Here is a 17,968-nt window from a genome sequence, read left to right on the forward strand (position 1 = left end):
ACAAATTTCGATCATATCTCGTTCTAGCAAAAACGGTGGTCTATACCGACCATTCTGCTCTTAGATACCTATTTTTAAAACAAGATGCTAAACCAAGATTAATCCGTTGGATCTTACTCCTACAAGAGTTTGATATTGAAATCCGAGATAAAAGAGGAGCAGAAAATCTCGCCGCTGATCATCTTTCTCGTCTTGAAAATCCTGAGTTAGAAGTTCTAAATGAATCGGCCATACAAGACAACTTTCCTGATGAATATCTATTGAAGATAGATTATAATGAAATCCCATGATTTGCAGACTATGCAAACTACTTAGTTTGTGGATTCCTTGAAAAAGGATTATCGTACCAAAGACGAAAGAAATTCTTCAGTGATATAAAACACTATTTCTGGGAAGATCCACATCTGTTTAAAAGTTGTCCCGATGGAATAATACGCCGATGTGTATTTGAAGATGAAGCTAGTAAAATATTAAACCATTGTCACACAGGACCAACAGGAGGGCATTATGGGCCTCAACTAACAGTAAGAAAAGTTTATGATGCTGGATTCTATTGGCCTACAATTTACAAAGACGCACATCTTCTTTGCAAATCCTGTGATGCATGTCAAAGGGCCGGAAAAATAAGTCAACGTGATGAAATGCCACAAAATGTCATTCAAGTATGTGAAGTATTTGACATTTGGGGTATTGACTTTATGGGTCCATTTCCAAAATCTCATAATAATCTATATATACTCGTAGCCATTGATTATGTATCTAAATGGGCGGAAGCACAAGCTCTCCCAACTAACGATGCACGAGTTGTAGTCAACTTTTTAAAACGTCTTTTTGCAAGGTTTGGAACACCGAAAGCTTTAATAAGTGATCGGGGTACTCATTTCTGTAATAATCAACTTGAGAAAGTTCTTAAAAGATATGGAGTAACTCATAAAATCTCCACCGCATATCATCCACAAACAAGTGGACAAGTTGAAAATACCAACCGAGCTCTAAAACGTATTCTAGAGAAAACCGTAGGATCAAATCCGAAGGAATGGTCCATTAAATTGGAGGATGCACTCTGGGCTTTTAGAATAGCCTACAAAACTCCAATTGGAACCACACCTTTTAGACTTGTTTATGGAAAAGCATGTCATCCTCCAGTAGAAATTGAACACAAAGCATTTTGGGCTTTGAAGACATGTAATCTTGATTTACATGAAGCCGGACGTCTACGATTAAGTTAACTAAACGAATTAGAAGAATTAAGACATGAAGCATACGATAATTCGTTAATCTATAAAGAAAGAACGAAGAAATGACATGATAAAAGAATCAGAAGTTCAAAAGAATTTAAAGAAGGAGACAGAGTTCTTCTTTTCAATTCACGATTCAAGCTATTTCCTGGAAAATTGAAATCAAGATGGTCTGGACCATTCATAGTCAAAAGAGTTTTCCCATACGGAACGATAGAATTGATAAATTCAAATGGGATTGAATTTAAAGTTAATGGTCACAGAGTTAAACATTACATACATGGTCTGATGAAAGTCGACAACGAAGTTAATCACAATTTCGACACCACAGCTAACTAAGTGTGGGGAGAATCAAGTCTTTAAAGGATAATATGTATTTCTGTTAGAGTTAGATTGTCTGTTTTCATATAGTTCTCGAAAATGGAACCCGAATGGTCTTTCCCTAGCAGACCCTAAAGAACTAGTCTTCTCCCCCCATTCTGAATTTTTATTTTTTTAGGTTTTTACAAAATGAAGACTGCCTGTGAACTAAACCATGGTCTAATGCTACACGCTTTGATCACTAAAAGAAATAATGACATACTACCAAGTGAAATAGTATCAGTAATCAGAGAAAGAATGGATGGAGTTAGAAAAGAATCCAGATGCGAAGATAATAAGTTACAATTTGGTAAAGGAAAATCAAAATCCGCAGCGAAAAGAAGAGCACGACACCTAGAAAGATGTCACAAATGCGGAAAATGGTCACATGGAGGTAAATGTTCAAATAATCAAACCTATTCAAATACCGAATTTGTTACTTTATGCAGAGACGGACCGTTCATATGTTTAGAAGAAAAGACACTGAATGCTCGAGGTTACGCCTATGTAGCTATGGAAAACCAATTAAACCGACTATCTTATGAATGGGATAGATCATATAACTAAGAAATCTATCTCACAGGTATGTTTGTACAGTTTTTATTTTTTTATTTTTTTTAACCTTTTGATAATAAACGCTAATTTGTTCGCTAAAAAGTATTAAATTGGTATTGAATAAAATTAGATTTGGCGACCGAAATTATTGATATCATTCAAAAATTTATTACATCACTGCGAAATTTAACGTTTATTCTTAAGGTATAAATATCTTTAAACAATCAACCCAAAATATTTCAAAAATTCGTCATGAGTTAAATTAGGTCTTGGAACCGAAATTACTTTATCGAAAAGAGGGGCGCATATTTTTGATAATATTTGATTGACTAAAGTGGGATAAAAAGCCAAAAAGATTTTTAATTTTATTTTTACCATGTTTTTAAAATTAATATTTAAATCTTAAATTAATATTGTAAACTTTGTGAAAACAATATATTTAAAATTATAAATATTTGAAAAATTAATATAAGTTTGGTATGAATTTATAAATTTTTAAATTAAGTTTGGTGTGAATTTTTAATTTTTAAAATATAAATTTTTAATTTTATGCATTTCAAATTTTAAGTTTGGTGTGAATTTTTAATATAAATTTTGAATTTTATATTTAAGTTGTGTGAATTTAAAAACAAAAATTTACTTTATCTCATTAAGTTAAAAATATGATTTTTAAAATTCGTCGTAAGTTGAAGACTAGGTCTTTGAACCGAAATTGCTTTACCCGAGAGAGGGACGAGAACTTTTATTATCATTATTTTTAATCTCATTGAATTAAAGTATGCCAAAAACATTAAAAAACCCCAAAAATCTTAGCTTTTAAAACAATCGCTACAAAAAGACAAATTTTAAAATTTTGTCGAGGGACGGACTAGGACATCGATCCGAAACGACCTCGTCCTAAATAACAAAGGAAACAAAATTTTAAAATTAATTAATTAATTGTTTTAATAAGTTAAAGATTATATAAAAAAAATACCAAACTCCGCGACTCGCGAAGTTTGAAGGGGATATCTCCGCGAGTCGCGGGAGGACCGGATTACAGAAAAAAAATAAAGAGCTGCAACAGCTCAGTTTCACTCCCCACAACAGAAAAAAAACTGCGAATATCCATCGAAAAAACCCGAAAAATACACCCCAAAATCACAATTTTTAACCGTTAATCACCAAATCTTTTACTAAAATCATGTTGAGAAGGATGCTATCTAGGAATTACTCAAGAAAAACGGTAAATTTCTACACCTAAACACCATTTAATCCGAAATTAGTGTTCTTGAGCCATTTTTTCCCCAATTTGATTTTGATGCTTTTTAGTGTAATTATGCTTAAATTGTTTATGTATTATGCTTGTATAACCTAGATTGATGCTGTTTAACATGATTAGAAGCCTTAAACTTCAAATTTTGAGTAATCTAGGGTTTGTGTTCTTGAGCAAATTTGGGGCTTTTTGATATAAACAGGTTATGGCCGATTTTTGTCATGAATTGTTGCTAAATTGAGTAGTGTAACATGTCTAGGTAGTTAAATGATCCAAACTTTGAGCCTAAACATGATTTTGAGAATTAAAGTGGACTTTTTCAAGTCTAAAATTCATGAACTTGATTTTTGAAAGATAATGCCATTTGAAACTTGTTTAATTGCTAGTAATGATTATTTTGACATGTTATTTGAGTTGAATGCTTATGAACTTGGCGAACATTTTCGTATATGCTTATTTGAAAAAGTGTAGATTTGATGAAAATATGAAAATGAGCTTAAGTTTGATATAAATTGATAATGTCATTGTAATTATTTTGATTGATGATTTTACTGACACTAATGCATATTTGGATGCACAAAATTTGTGTTTGATGTGTTTTGCAGACTGAAAGGGGTGAATCTTCATCCCAAGCCCGCAATGCTCCTGCTGAGAATGCGGAACAACAGGAGGTGGATAACTACTACAAGCAGGATATACCTCATCCAGTCATGACCTTTTCTGATATGCACTTGGAAGAGTTGCACCCGAACCTGAGATTTGACAGACTTTGGATAGATTATCCAAAATACCAAAGGAGTTTGCATACTCTTCATTCTAAGGTTGTTGAGGTACCAAGGGTCATAGAATGGGGACCCTTAGAAGCTGTAGAATTGGCCGGGCCAATTAGGGAATTACTTGTACAGAGGTATGGTAATTCTACTTTTAATGACTGGGTACGTTTATTCACCATGCGTAGACCTGTATATAAAGTATGGTGTGAAGAATTATTATGTAGTATAGAGTTGAATGATCGGGTAGCTAGTTTAACCGATCGTTCTTTTATTAGATTTTTGTTAGGTGGTTCGATGCGCCACATGTCTTTACTAGACATGGCTCAGGCTTTACGTATATATACGCCTGAAGAGTTAGCATCTGCCGATTGTAGAGGGTTGATACTAAACGGTAGAAAGATAGATGAAAATTTTGATACACACGGTATGTGGAGTCAAATGACAAGCCATCACCGTTTCAAAGGGGGAAATTACTCTTATTTGGATATAGATAGAGCCGAATTAAGAGTGATTCATAGGTTTTTAGCTAATTCGATTACACAAAGGGGAAAGAACAAGGAAAAAGTAAATGAACAGGATTTGTTTTACCATATGTGTATTCGAGACCCACAAAACGCTGTAAGTATACCATATTGTGTGGGTTATTATTTATCAGCTATGGTTCGGGGGATGCGACCGCATAGCATAATAGGAGGTGGTATTTTTATTGCTTTGATTGGTGAATATCTCGGTGTGGATATAAGTCGGGGGGGGATTATTAGTAGAAGAACCAGAACCCCGCGATACTATAGGTTTAAATGTATACCATGGTGCGAAAGTTTTGAAAAGGCGAAATAACGCCGCAGTACAATACCATGGTAGACATCCACAGGTTGAGAGAAACCAACAGCAAGGTAATGTAGGAGGGGGGAATGAGATGCAAGAAATGCAAAGGTTTATAGCTTCTCAGGAGTACGAAAATGCTAGACAGAGAGCATTTGAAGATTGGCAAGTTCATCAGAACCAAATCATAGCTCATTGCCAACATATAGGTAGAAACTATATTCCTACACCGAAACCCATCTTCCCTCCCTGGTCTATAGAGATGCAACCACCGTATCCTACGTATAACCCTGCCGAAGCATTCTATAGCACCTATGGTTATGCCTGGAACCCCTATTGGTACCAGTATCATCCCTAGTATACTTAATTTTTTTTATTTTATAATTTGTAATGATTGATACGTTTAATACTTTTGTTAATATTGTAATCATTTTTATAATTATCTAACTTTTATTCTTAGATTTTAATAATTTTTGAATGTGGGGTAATATACCAAACTTCAAAAATATGTATATATGTTTGCAGTTTATCTTATGTACACAACAGGGTAAAACAACGCATTTTCAAAGACTGGCATTAAGTTCAGCAAAAGCAACTAATTTTGACGACAAGATGCAAAATATATGTGAAATAACAACAAGACGGAATGAACAAATGATGTGCACCATTTATCATTCAGCAAACAAACGCCAATATATTTGGAAACTTTGGTAAAAATTTAATCATTTTCACACAAATCACCCTCAATAATTTAAATTGTTACTGATTTCTTGCAAATGAGGGCATTGCAAGATCTTAAGTGTGGGAAGGGGTTAAATTCTTTCGGATTTTAAAATTTTTTACTTTATACACTTGGTTACCATTAAAAATACTAGTAAAGTAGTAGTTGTATTAGAATCTAGTGCTCTCTGATAATAAAGAACAGCCCTAGTCTTATATACTGACTACCCAATTCTAGTAAAAATTTTCAAAATTTTCAATTAAATGAACTCAAAATCATGTTTATACATATTTATGAACGATAAAACTAGGTTTTAACACCGAAATTATTGTTACCTCGGAAAGGACATAAATTGAGAAACAAACCAAAATGTTAAAATTCATTTAAAATGGAATAGAGGACGATAAAAAGGAAAATAAAAGCCAAGTGTGGAAAAATTTACCAAGTTATCTGTAACAAATAACTGAAAATACTAAGAAAAGAAGAGATGGATAATTCCATCATTAAAAGGAAGTAAAGTCTTCAGAAAAAGACACGCGCTTCTTGATTTAGGTCATGAAGTTGTCGTCCAGACCAGCTGTAGGTTGACGAAAAATCTAGAAAAGTCATCACTAAAATTAGCAGGAAATCCACGGACCTCAGCATTAAACAGGGTCGCCAAGTGGTCAGATTTATCCTAACCATGAGAAGGATTTATCTCGTACAATGGGGGGGCATCATGCAAATTAGCTGGATAAGACTAATGAATCAGATCCCCAGAAAGGATAATCTCCTTAAAGATTAAAAATCAGCTTTTAAGACTGATATTATTCAATCCTAGAGATTGACCTTAAAGATTGAGAATTCAAACTCATGGAATTCAATGATATCTAAACTCGAGCTTGAACGAGAAAATATTTTGATCAAAATTACAAACCGATTTGTTTTCTGAAAACCCTATTTTCAATGCGTTCATTACCATTGAACGTAAAATCCTAGGAATTCACCTGGAATTCATTAGGTCACCTGAACTAAAACGGGTGTCAACCGTAAGAACGGTGGTTGCATAGTGGTCAAAGACAGGACCTTGTGCCATACCGAAAAATTATAAGGGTGAGCTTTACTATTGCTCCTACCAAGGATAGTAATTGCGTCCGACATGTTATAGACCATAATTAAAAGCATGTCAGGGGACATTGCCTTAACAGTTGCTTGTTCAACGCTTTCCTTTACAACCGGACGGTAGTTTACCGAAAGGTAATATACGGGACAAGTGAACTGGACGTGTTGCTTTCCAAATACAAGGTTAGCAAGTGGGTGACACAAAACCATAAGTTTTGAGCTAAAATTTTCAAATCTGAAACCCACACAACCCACATAAATATTTTGCAAACACCGGTGAAGGGTTATTCCAGAAAACTTATCTAGGGTAAAAACTAGATTTAATTTTCAAAAGATCAAATATTTTCATAAAGATCCAATTTCCTTAATGGATCTAAATTTTTATAGTCATGTGGGACTGTAAACCATATCGTTACTACCATTGTTTATACCACCGTATAAAAATCACTGATGTACAAAGTGTGAAGAATAAAGAAGTGATTCTAGTATTTCAAGACGATATTGCTTGAGGACAAGCAACGCTCAAGTGTGGGAATATTTGATAATGCTAAAAACGAACATATATTTCATAGCATTATTCCTCAAGAAAGACAAGCTTTTAGTTGAAATTGTTCTATTTACAAGTGATATTCGTTTAAATAATAAAAGGTGAAGACAAAAGACAGATTCGACGAATTGAAGACGCAAACGACCAAAAAGCTCAAAAGTACAAAAGACAATCAAAGAGGTTCCAATTATTGATAAGAAACGTCTCGAAATTACAAGAGTACAAGATTCAAAACGCAAAGTACAAGATATTAAATTGTACGCAAGGACGTTCGAAAATCCGGAACCGGGACCAGAGTCAACTCTCAACGCTCGACGCAACGGACTAAAAATTACAAGTCAACTATGCACATAAATATAATATAATATTTAAATAATTCTTATAATTATTTATATATTATAATAAATAATAAAAACCGTCGGCAAGAAAGACTCCAAACCAGAGTGAGCTGTAATTGCAAACTCCGCGACTCGCGGAGTTTGAAGGCAAAAATGCCGCGAGTCGCGGAGCCCCAAAAGTCGAAAATCCCTATAAAAGCAAACGAATTCTGATCGCAAAAATCACCAAAAATCCATCCATCTCTCTATCTATATCGTATATATTTATATTTATATTTTAATTTTAATTTTAATTTTAATTTTAATCCTAATAATAAGGGTATGTTAGCGAATGTTATAAGGGTGTAAGTCGAAATTCTGTCCGTGTAACGCTACGCTATTTTTAATCATTGTAAGTTATGTTCAACCTTTTTACATTAATGTCTCGTAGCTAAGTTATTATTATGCTTATTTAAAACGAAGTAATCATGATGTTGGGCTAATTACTAAAATTGGGTAATTAGGCTTTGTACCATAATTGGGGTTTGGACAAAAGAACGACACTTGTGGAAATTAGACTATGAGCTATTAATGGGCTTTATATTTGTTTTACTAAATGATAGTTTGTTAATGTTAATATAAAGATTTACAATTGGGCGTCCCTATAAATTACCATATACACTCAATCGGACACGATGGGCGGGGTATTTATATGTACGAATAATCGTTCATTTAACCTGACACGGGAATGGATTAATAGCCACTAGAATAATTAAAACAGGGGTGAAATTATGTACAAAGGACACTTGGTATAATTGATAACAAAATATTAAAACCTTGGGTTACACTCAGTCGACATCCTGGTGTAATTATTAAACAAAGTATTAAAATCTTGTTACAGTTTAAATCCCCAATTAGTTGGAATATTTAACTTCGGGTATAAGGATAATTTGACGAGGACACTCGCACTTTATATTTATGACTGATGGACTGTTATGGACAAAAACCAGACGGACATATTAAATAATCCTGGACAAAGGACAATTAACCCATGGGCATAAAACTAAAATCAATACGTCAAACATCATGATTACGAAGTTTAAATAAGCATAATTCTTTTATTTCATATTTAATTTCTTTTATTTTATATTTAATTGCACTTCTAATTATCGCACTTTTATTTATTGTTATTTAATTGCACTTTTAATCATCGTCCTTTTTAATTATCGCAAGTTTATTTTATCGCACTTCTATTATTCGCAATTTCATTATCGTTATTTACTTTACGCTTAAAATTAAGTCTTGTATTTATTTATTATTTTACATTTGGTTTTAACTGCGACTAAAGTTTTAAAATCGACAAACCGGTCATTAAACGGTAAAAACCCCCCTTTATAATAATAATATTATTTATATATATGTTTGTATTTTTATAAAAGTAAACTAATATAGCGTTGAGCTTTGTTAAAAAAAGATTCCCTGTGGAACGAACCGGACTTACTAAAAACTACACTACTGTACGATTAGGTACACTGCCTATAAGTGTTGTAGCAAGGTTTAAGTATATCCGTTCTCTAAATAAATAAATATCTTGTGTAAAATTGTATCGTATTTAATAGTATTTCCTGCTAAAATTTAATAACTATTTTATACCACTCTGCTAAAACATCACAACTCTAAGCAGCGGGTTCTACAGCACGACTAGTACACAGCGGAAGCAACCTCAAGCACCTGAGAAATACATGCTTAAAAACGTCAACACAATGGTTGGTGAGCTATAGTTTAAGTATAACAGTATGTAAGGTAGGCCACGAGATTTCAGTGCTACAAAGAGCGTTTCAAAACAGTATGATAAAGTATATGTTAACCGTGGGCACTTGGTAACTAATTTAACGTTTAAAATACCCCCTGAAAGTACACTTGGCGAGTGCGTATGTTTACGAAGTATTAAACACTCGTTGACTGCTAGCGCGACTAGCCCGAGTGGGGATGTCAAACCCTATGGATCCATATCTAAGATTCGCGTTCACCGGTTCATAAACCAATAATTAAACGTTACCGAGCTAAAGGGAATGTTTCTGCCGTTATATAACCCACACATATATAAAGTTTAAGTACTCGTGCCTAGTATGTAAAACATAAAATCCGCATGTATTCTCAGTTCCCAAAATAAGTTTAGGTAAAAAGGGAATGCTATAACTCACAATGATATGTAGCGGTAAAGTAGTAGTCGGGAAAGGTGTGCAAGTAAATGGTCCGAAGTCCTCAACCTAAGTCAAATAGTACTAAGTCAGTAAATCGTCTTAATAGGTTTAAAAGTAGTAGTCGGGAAAGGTGTGCAAGTAAATGGTCCGAAGTCCTCAACCGAAGTCAAATAGTACTAAGTCAGTAAATCGTCTTAATAGGTTTAAAAGTATGTAATTAAGGTCTTAAGGGTCATCATCATTCATCATCAAACAAAAGGCGTAAAGTAAGTTTCGTTTATGAAAGTAGTTTAAAACAAAGTCTGACTTCAGTCAGTCACCACGGCCTCTACCCTTACTGAATTAAGGTGAGACCAATGGCCATGGCTCCGTCTATGAGTCCCTTAAGTGTGGTAAAATTTACAGAAGCAAACTCGTCTTGGTTTGACCGTGGCGATGGTCTAAGTGAGAGTAGGTCAGAAATTTCTGCACAACGTTAAAGGACATAGTAACGATCGGAGGGCCATAAATCCTAAACCGTAACTCGGATTAAGACGAGTCCTATATGAAAAGTTATCTACTAGAAAATTTCTATCAAAAAATCAAGGTTAGAACAGCCCAGGTCTACTGGTCTGTTCCAGAAGCATCAGGTCAGTAGGTTTTGGACAGAAGCAGTGAGTTTAAAAGGGTTCCGGTGGTCTTTGTGCTTGATGTTCATCATGGTTCTCATCCTTGATGCATATAGCTTCAAGTGTACAACTCATTGATGTATCTACATCATCTTAACCAAGTCTTGACCATAATAACCCATGTGCAAGTCTAAGACATGAAGCACAACTCACTTAAGAGTTGTATGAAGTTTGATGAACCAAAGTTGCATCAAAGTCTTAGATCTAACACATACATGGACTTTAAAGCTAATAACAAGTTACAAACTTAAAAGTAAACTAACTAATAAAAATCATAAGTAGTAGAACATAGTTCTTAGTTTGATCTTGAAGATCCAAGACTCAAAAGTCTAGATCCAAAGTTATATTTAAAGAAAACTTATTTGTGTGTTCTTGAACTTTCAAAGTTACTTAATTTGTTCAAGAGATATGAGATCAAGACTAACTTGTAGTACTTGACCATATAAACTAACTACATGAAATTAAAGTGCATAAATTGAAGAATTAAACTTAAATAAACAAGAAAAGATTCATGGTTGTTCATACTTTTAAAGATTCAACCAAAGTTGATCTTTAAGTAAAGTAAACTTTAAGTTTACTTCCATGACTTACAAGTATGTCTTTAATCAACACAAGAACTTTATAATCTTTGAAACATTATATGTAGAACCTAAACTAGAGAGTTTAGTTCTTGATTGTTCTTGTTAAAACAAGATAAAGGATGAATCAAACTAGAAAGTTAGATTCTTGAAACATGTAAGTAAATAACAACAAGTAATTAACTAATCAAAGACTAGTAACAATAAACAAAAGATGATGATGATTATGTTCATGTAGAAATCGGTTTTTAGAAGTAAAGAAGAAGAGAAAAATTGCTCTAGTTACTTACAAGAAAGGGAGCAAAAGAGAGAAAGAAATGAAAGAAAAGTTGAGAGGATTTTTGCAAGTAAAGTGTGTGTGTAATGAATGAAGGTTACAAGTGAAGAAGTAGTAAGTAAAAAAAAATATTTGAATCCCTTCCATCCCCTTGAAACTCGCTGCAGCAAAAGAGAAGGGAGGGAGGCAATTGTTTGATGGTTACAAGCATGTTGTTGTCCTTAAAGGTGGTTAAAATGGGTGCATGCATGGGAAGAACAACTAACTTGATTCCTTACTAAGTTAACTAACTAGTTACAAGTTAAAGTGATACTTACACTATGAAAGAGTGGGCTAACTAAGCCCACTTAAAGGTAGGGTGGGCTTACAAGTCTTAATTCATGAGTCCATTAACCAATCAAAGCCCAAGTTCAAATAAATCACAAGTTAAACCAATTAAAGCCCAAGTAACTAACTAATAGCCTTAGTTAATTAAAATGATTAATAAATTTAATCATGAATGTAAATAATATCTAAAAATATTATTCGTGAAAGTTCCGGGTGTCACAAAGACGTTTCGGGCCCTTAAAAGTCAAGTACGGGCAATCATGGCAACATGTAAATGTAATAACGTACATTCGTTTAAACACGCGTATTAATAATAGTAATTATTAATAAATAAATGTTGGAAATTCCAGGGTCGTTACACATACGGTGATTAATAAACAAAGAAAATATGGTGATTAATAAAAACGCACATATGATGATTAATGAAAAGCACATATGGTGATTAATGAAAAGTATATTGTGAAAAGGAATCACAAACGTTTCTTGAAAGAATTCAATGCGAGATATATGGATAAATTCATCCACCATGTGGACCATTTAGACATTTCATGTTCTGATAGACGCATCCAATTGATGGTCTCATGTTTGTCTATTATCAAGCCGTAATATGATATTTGCAAATTTTCTTGCACAAATTCTTAAATCAAGAGCACATTTTTCCGATTACACCATTTAAAGGGTGAGAATTGAAAGCATTTTTCTAGTGAGTTAACATCTCAAGTATTTAATGATTATTATATGTCTATATGGATTGTTGTTGAACATCATATTGCTCATGTGCATACAAAAATTGGTTTAGCTGAATAAATAATTAAATACTTGCAACTAATAGCTAGACCATTGAAAGTGAGTACATAACTCTCAGAATTTATATGGAGACATGCAAATTTACATGTTGCGATATTATTTCACATTAGACAAAGTGTAACTCATAAATATTCTCCCCTACAACTTGATTTTGGCCGAGAGCCAAATATTTTCCACCATTAGAACATTTGATTGTGCAGTGTATGTTCTAGTTGCACAACCACAATGCACTAAAATGGGTCCTCAAAGGAGGATGGATATATATATATATATATATATATATATATATATATATATATATATATATATATATATATATATATATATATATATATATATATATATATATATATATGAAACATCTTCAATAATAAGATATATTGAACCCATGTCGGGTGATGTTTTACGGCACGTTTTGCTGATTGTCATTATAATGAAAAATTGTTCCCTATATTAGGGGGAGAAATGAAAAATAAAGAAAAAGATGTTTCATAGTGTAAACATAAATTAATGTATCTTGATCATCGCACAAAAGAATGCGAAAAGAAAGTTCAACAATAATGCATATGCAAGAACTTGTGAATAAATAGCCTGATGCATTTACAGATATAAAAAGAGTGACTAAATCATATATATACCAGTAGTAAATGCTCCAGCTCGAATTGAAATTCCAAAAGCTGACAATAATGTCACTCTTGAGTCTTTGCCACGCCAGGAACCGTGAGAGACCAATTGGTTTCAAAGATAAAAATCCTCGAAAAAAGAAAATCAGCTGATAATGAGGTAAAAGAAAGTGTTCAAGAAGAACCACAAATCAGTACTCCTACTGCAGAGGAGATTGATGATGTCAATACAAAAATTGCAATCAATTATGCACATCAAAAATATTATGGAATCGAAATGAAATGAAAAATCTTGATGAGAAATTTTCATTTAATGTTGCATATGACATCATGAATAATGATGATGATCCAGAACCAACATCTATGGTTGAATGTCAAAATAGACATGATTGGGCTCAATGGAAAAAAGCAATACGAGCTGAATTAGAATCACTCAATAAAAGAAAAGTTTTCGGATCCATCGTTCTCACTCCTAAAGATGTGAAACCTATAGGATACAGATGGATTTTTGTCCGAAAAAGAAAGGAGAAAAATGAAGTTACAAGGTATAAAGTTAGACTTGTAGCTCAAGGTTTTTCTCAAAGACCGGAAATTGGTTATGAAGAAACTTATTCCCCTGTTATGGATGCAATTACTTTTAGATACTTAATCAGCCTGACAGTTTCTAAAAATTTAGAAATGCATCTCATGGATCTTGTTACTGCTTATCTATATAGAACACTTGATAGTGATATATATATGAAGATACCTGAAGGATTTAAGGTATCAGAAGCATCAAATGCAAAACCCAAAGAAATGTATTCGATTAAATTACAAAGATCTTTATATGGATTAAAACAATCGGGACGTATGTAGTATAACCGATTAAGTAATTACTTGATAAGCAAAGGGTATACAAATAACCTTACTTTCCCTTGTGTTTTCATTAAGAAAACAACATCCAGATATGTGATCATAGCTGTTTATGTTGATGATCTTAACATTATAGGTACAAATAAAGAGATCTATGAAGCTATTCAACTTCTAAAGAAAGAATTTGAAATAAAAGATCTCGGAAAAACCAAGTACTACCTTGGTTTACAAATTGAACATATGCCTAATGGTTTACTTGTACATCAAACAACATATGCTTAAAAGATTTTGAAACGTTTCTATATGGACAAGGCAAAACCATTAAGTACTCCTATGATTGTTAGATCACTCAATGTTGAAGCTGATCAATTTCATCCTTGTGAAGATCATGAAGATATTTTGGGACCAGAAGTACCATATCTTAGTGCAATTGGAGCTCTTATGTATCTTACAAATTGTACAAGATCTGATATTTCTTTTGCAGTTAATTTGTTGGCAAGGTTCAGCTCAGCTCCTACCAAAAGACACTGGAATGAGATCAAACACATATTTCGATACCTTCGAGGAACTACTGATTTAGGATTATTTTATTCTAACGAATCAAAACAAGATTTGGTTAATTGGTTATGCAGATGCAGGTTATTTATCTGATCCACATAAAGCTAAATCTCAAACTGGATATGTATTCCTAAATAGAGGTACCGCGATATCATGACGTTCTCAAAAACAAACACTTGTTGCAACATCATCAAATCATGTCGAAGTTATTGCATTACATGAAGCTACTCGGAAATATTTTTGGTTGAGATCAATGACACAACTCATTACTGATTCTTGTGAACTAGAACGCGATAAAAGTCCAACAACTATCTATGAAGATAATGCAGCTTGCATAGCACAGATGAAAGAAGGGTATATCAAAAGTGACCGAACAAAACACATACCTCCTAGATTCTTCTCATACACTCAAAATCTCATTAAGGACAATCAGATTGAAATGAGATATGTTCAATCCAGCAAAAACTTTGCTGATCTTTTCACGAAAGCACTTCCAACTGCTATTTTCAGAACACACGTTCATAACATTGGCATGAGACATGTTCAAAAGATGTAACAGCTGAAGCGATGTCTACTTGAGGTGGAGTCAACTCCATGCTGCACTTTTTTTCCCTTAGCTAAAGTTTTTTTCCACTGGGTTTTCTTTAGCAAGGTTTTTAACGAGACAGTATCTTATAGTTGATCTTCAATAAAACAAAATTGATATCCAAGGGGGAGTGTTATAATGATATTAATATTATTTATATGTGGATAGTTAATTTTGTACCAATACTTAGTCAATATTGGGTAGCTTTGTTTGTAGTATAAATAGTCATGTATCGCAAGTTAAAACACTTCCACTATTCTAATATACTTTCAAGAAGTATTCTCTCCTTTCTCTCATATATATATTCTATTCTTATGTTATAAGAAATTTGTATTTAGATTAGTATACTAAAAGTTGTTAAATACAACTAAATCATAACAAGTATGCGATATGTGACAGTAATTATTAGTCAAACTACCTTTTACTCCAAAACCTGACATGTCCATATATTTTCTTGTTGGATCATTTTCTTGTTTTGTTACCTTTTACGGAGTATTAGTTTACGATAAATGTTCTAATACCTACACAAAATTCAAAATCTTGACTACACGTCATTGTAGGTATCCACCAAGAAGTTTAGACGTCCCCGTTGCATCTATAACAAGTGAAGGCCCTTTAAACGGGGCCAAATGCAGGCCATGTACCCCAGTATGTTCGGGTCGATGCGCTGCAGCAGTTATAGGTTGGTTAGCTAAAGGCTGGAGTTGGATAGATGGTGGTAATGGTAGGCTTCAACTTTGTGACGCCAATCGTAAATGGGAGGATAAATGGGCCGAGATTTTCGACTCTGAAAAGAAGCTTGCTGCCGCACGAGAAAGAGTCAACTCAGCCAAGGGCTTGTGGATCGATCAGTGCGTGGCGGATTTTGAGGAAATGAGACGGCGGACTACGATGTGGGAAGTTCCGCCTGCCAAGGATGTATGTAGTTTTGGTAAGTTAATATGGGCGGACCATAGCTCCCCCAAAAAAATTACGTTGTTACTATAATTTTATATAAAAATTAAAATTGCATTGTTACCATAAATTTTATAGTAGGGGGATTAACAATTTATATACGAGCCATTCTAATACTTTAAGAAACGATTTTGACCCTCCTAGTAATTTCGTTTTAAGATCACCACTGATTTTAAACTATCTGTGTATAAACCGTTCAAATGCTAACTAGATTGTAAAATGTTGTATGAAAAGGCTTGACAAAAACTTGTTATATTTTGGGGGAAAATATACTGCAACTATTATACCAATTTCATAATTCATACCATTCGTTAATGAAAAGTTCACTCACCCAATTTAGGTAATTAAAGAAAGTGTGTGATAATCACGAGTGAAGTTGTTACTGTATTTACTTTTGAAAGGAAATTCTAACGTGTCACTGATGTAATCTACGATGTTTATAAAATGATGTTATTCATTTGTGATGGTTTTCATGGTTGGAATGATGCTTGGAAGTAGTCTTAAATTGTAATTGTAATTGTAATTGTAATTATAATATTGAATACAAATAAAAGTTGGATACAAGCAAACTTAACGGAAGCTAAAACTAATACAATTATACAACACATTTCTATAAGAAAAAAAATATTAGCCCTACTGTATGTAAGATTGTCCGGTGATATCAACATCCCGATCACCTGAAGACGGTGGTGGTTTATGTTTAAGTTCAACGGATGCCGTTTCCGACGGTCCATCGGCGCTTTGTGTTTCACTTGCCGGTGGGTCCCTTGGATTCTTGGTTTGTTGTTGTTGGTCATCTTTTCCGTACATTCCACCACCGTATGCTTCGTGAGTCAATGGCTCCATAGTTGATATAATTGGGTGACTCAGCTTGTTTCTGTTTTCATCTCCGGTGCCAGTTCCGGCATCTTTTGTCGTCACTCGCGTTTGTTCCTTATCTCGTTCCATCTCCATTTTGCAAAGACTATGACCGGGTCGGTGTGTGTATGTATAATTTATTTATATAATAATCGTATTAGAGAAATGGATGTGTCTTACGTGGCATGTGAGAAAATGACATCTGCATTTTTTACTCGTGTTAACAGGACAAATGAATTATGTGTTTCATCCGTCAACCACGTCACTTTTACAAGATTTTTCTTTCCAAGGAGATCAAATTAATTCTTTTAGTATATTATTTTAAAAATATTATGCAAAAACGTTGCTTTTTCCTTCAACCGATAACAAGGCTCAAAAATTTTGACCAAAACACATGGTTTTAAGTTCGGAAAAACGTTGAATTGAGTTGTTTCCGAGAATTAAGACTTTAAATCATGAGCTAAACCCAAATAACTTTTCTGAACAAAAGTACATTTTTTAGCCCAATATGTATCTAACCTTGACCCAAGATCTAAACCCATTTTATCTAAGTCAAAAAACCAAAAATAATATCAAGCCTACATGAAGAGAGTGGTGTGCTTGTCAACCCAAGTCCAACTTAGGCCCGTTTATTTTATTAAGTTCTGGATAGACTGTCTCAATGTCTCGACTGATTTAGGAATCGTAGTCACTGATATCAGTAGTTAAAAGCTCAAAAAAATTACACTATTCAATGGTCTCGCACAAATTTTTTTTACAATATCCAGTGGTATCACTAATTAAAATCTCAAAACGATTTCCATTACATCGCGTATTTCAATGGTAGCCCGTGCTACCAGTGGGCATGAACTAGATCTCCTGATCTAGAATGATATATATTTTGATAAGTTGTACCTTTATAATTTAATAAATAAAGTCTCTAATAATTTTTTATTGAGTCGAAATCAAACGGGCATAACGAGGGTTAAACTTATTATACAATAGTTT

At 33.4% G+C, this 17,968-nt stretch overlaps 1 protein-coding gene across 1 annotated transcript; it reads right to left on the reverse strand.

The window, feature by feature from the left end:
* Positions 1–16,640: 16,640 nt before the first annotated feature.
* On the reverse strand, positions 16,641–17,077 carry LOC139868921 (uncharacterized). Its single transcript, XM_071857257.1, has one exon. The coding sequence runs from the start codon at positions 17,075–17,077 to the stop codon at positions 16,757–16,759; it is 321 nt and encodes a 106-aa protein (XP_071713358.1). The 3' UTR covers positions 16,641–16,756.
* Positions 17,078–17,968: the final 891 nt, after the last annotated feature.

The sequence above is a fragment of the Rutidosis leptorrhynchoides genome, chromosome 9, assembly GCF_046630445.1.
Source record: "Rutidosis leptorrhynchoides isolate AG116_Rl617_1_P2 chromosome 9, CSIRO_AGI_Rlap_v1, whole genome shotgun sequence".
Taxonomy (NCBI): Eukaryota; Viridiplantae; Streptophyta; class Magnoliopsida; order Asterales; family Asteraceae; genus Rutidosis; species Rutidosis leptorrhynchoides.

Bases quoted from the DNA above. Each gene is read 5' to 3' on its own strand.
- LOC139868921 (XM_071857257.1), bottom strand. From the start codon at position 17,077: ATGGAGATGGAACGAGATAAGGAACAAACGCGAGTGACGACAAAAGAT.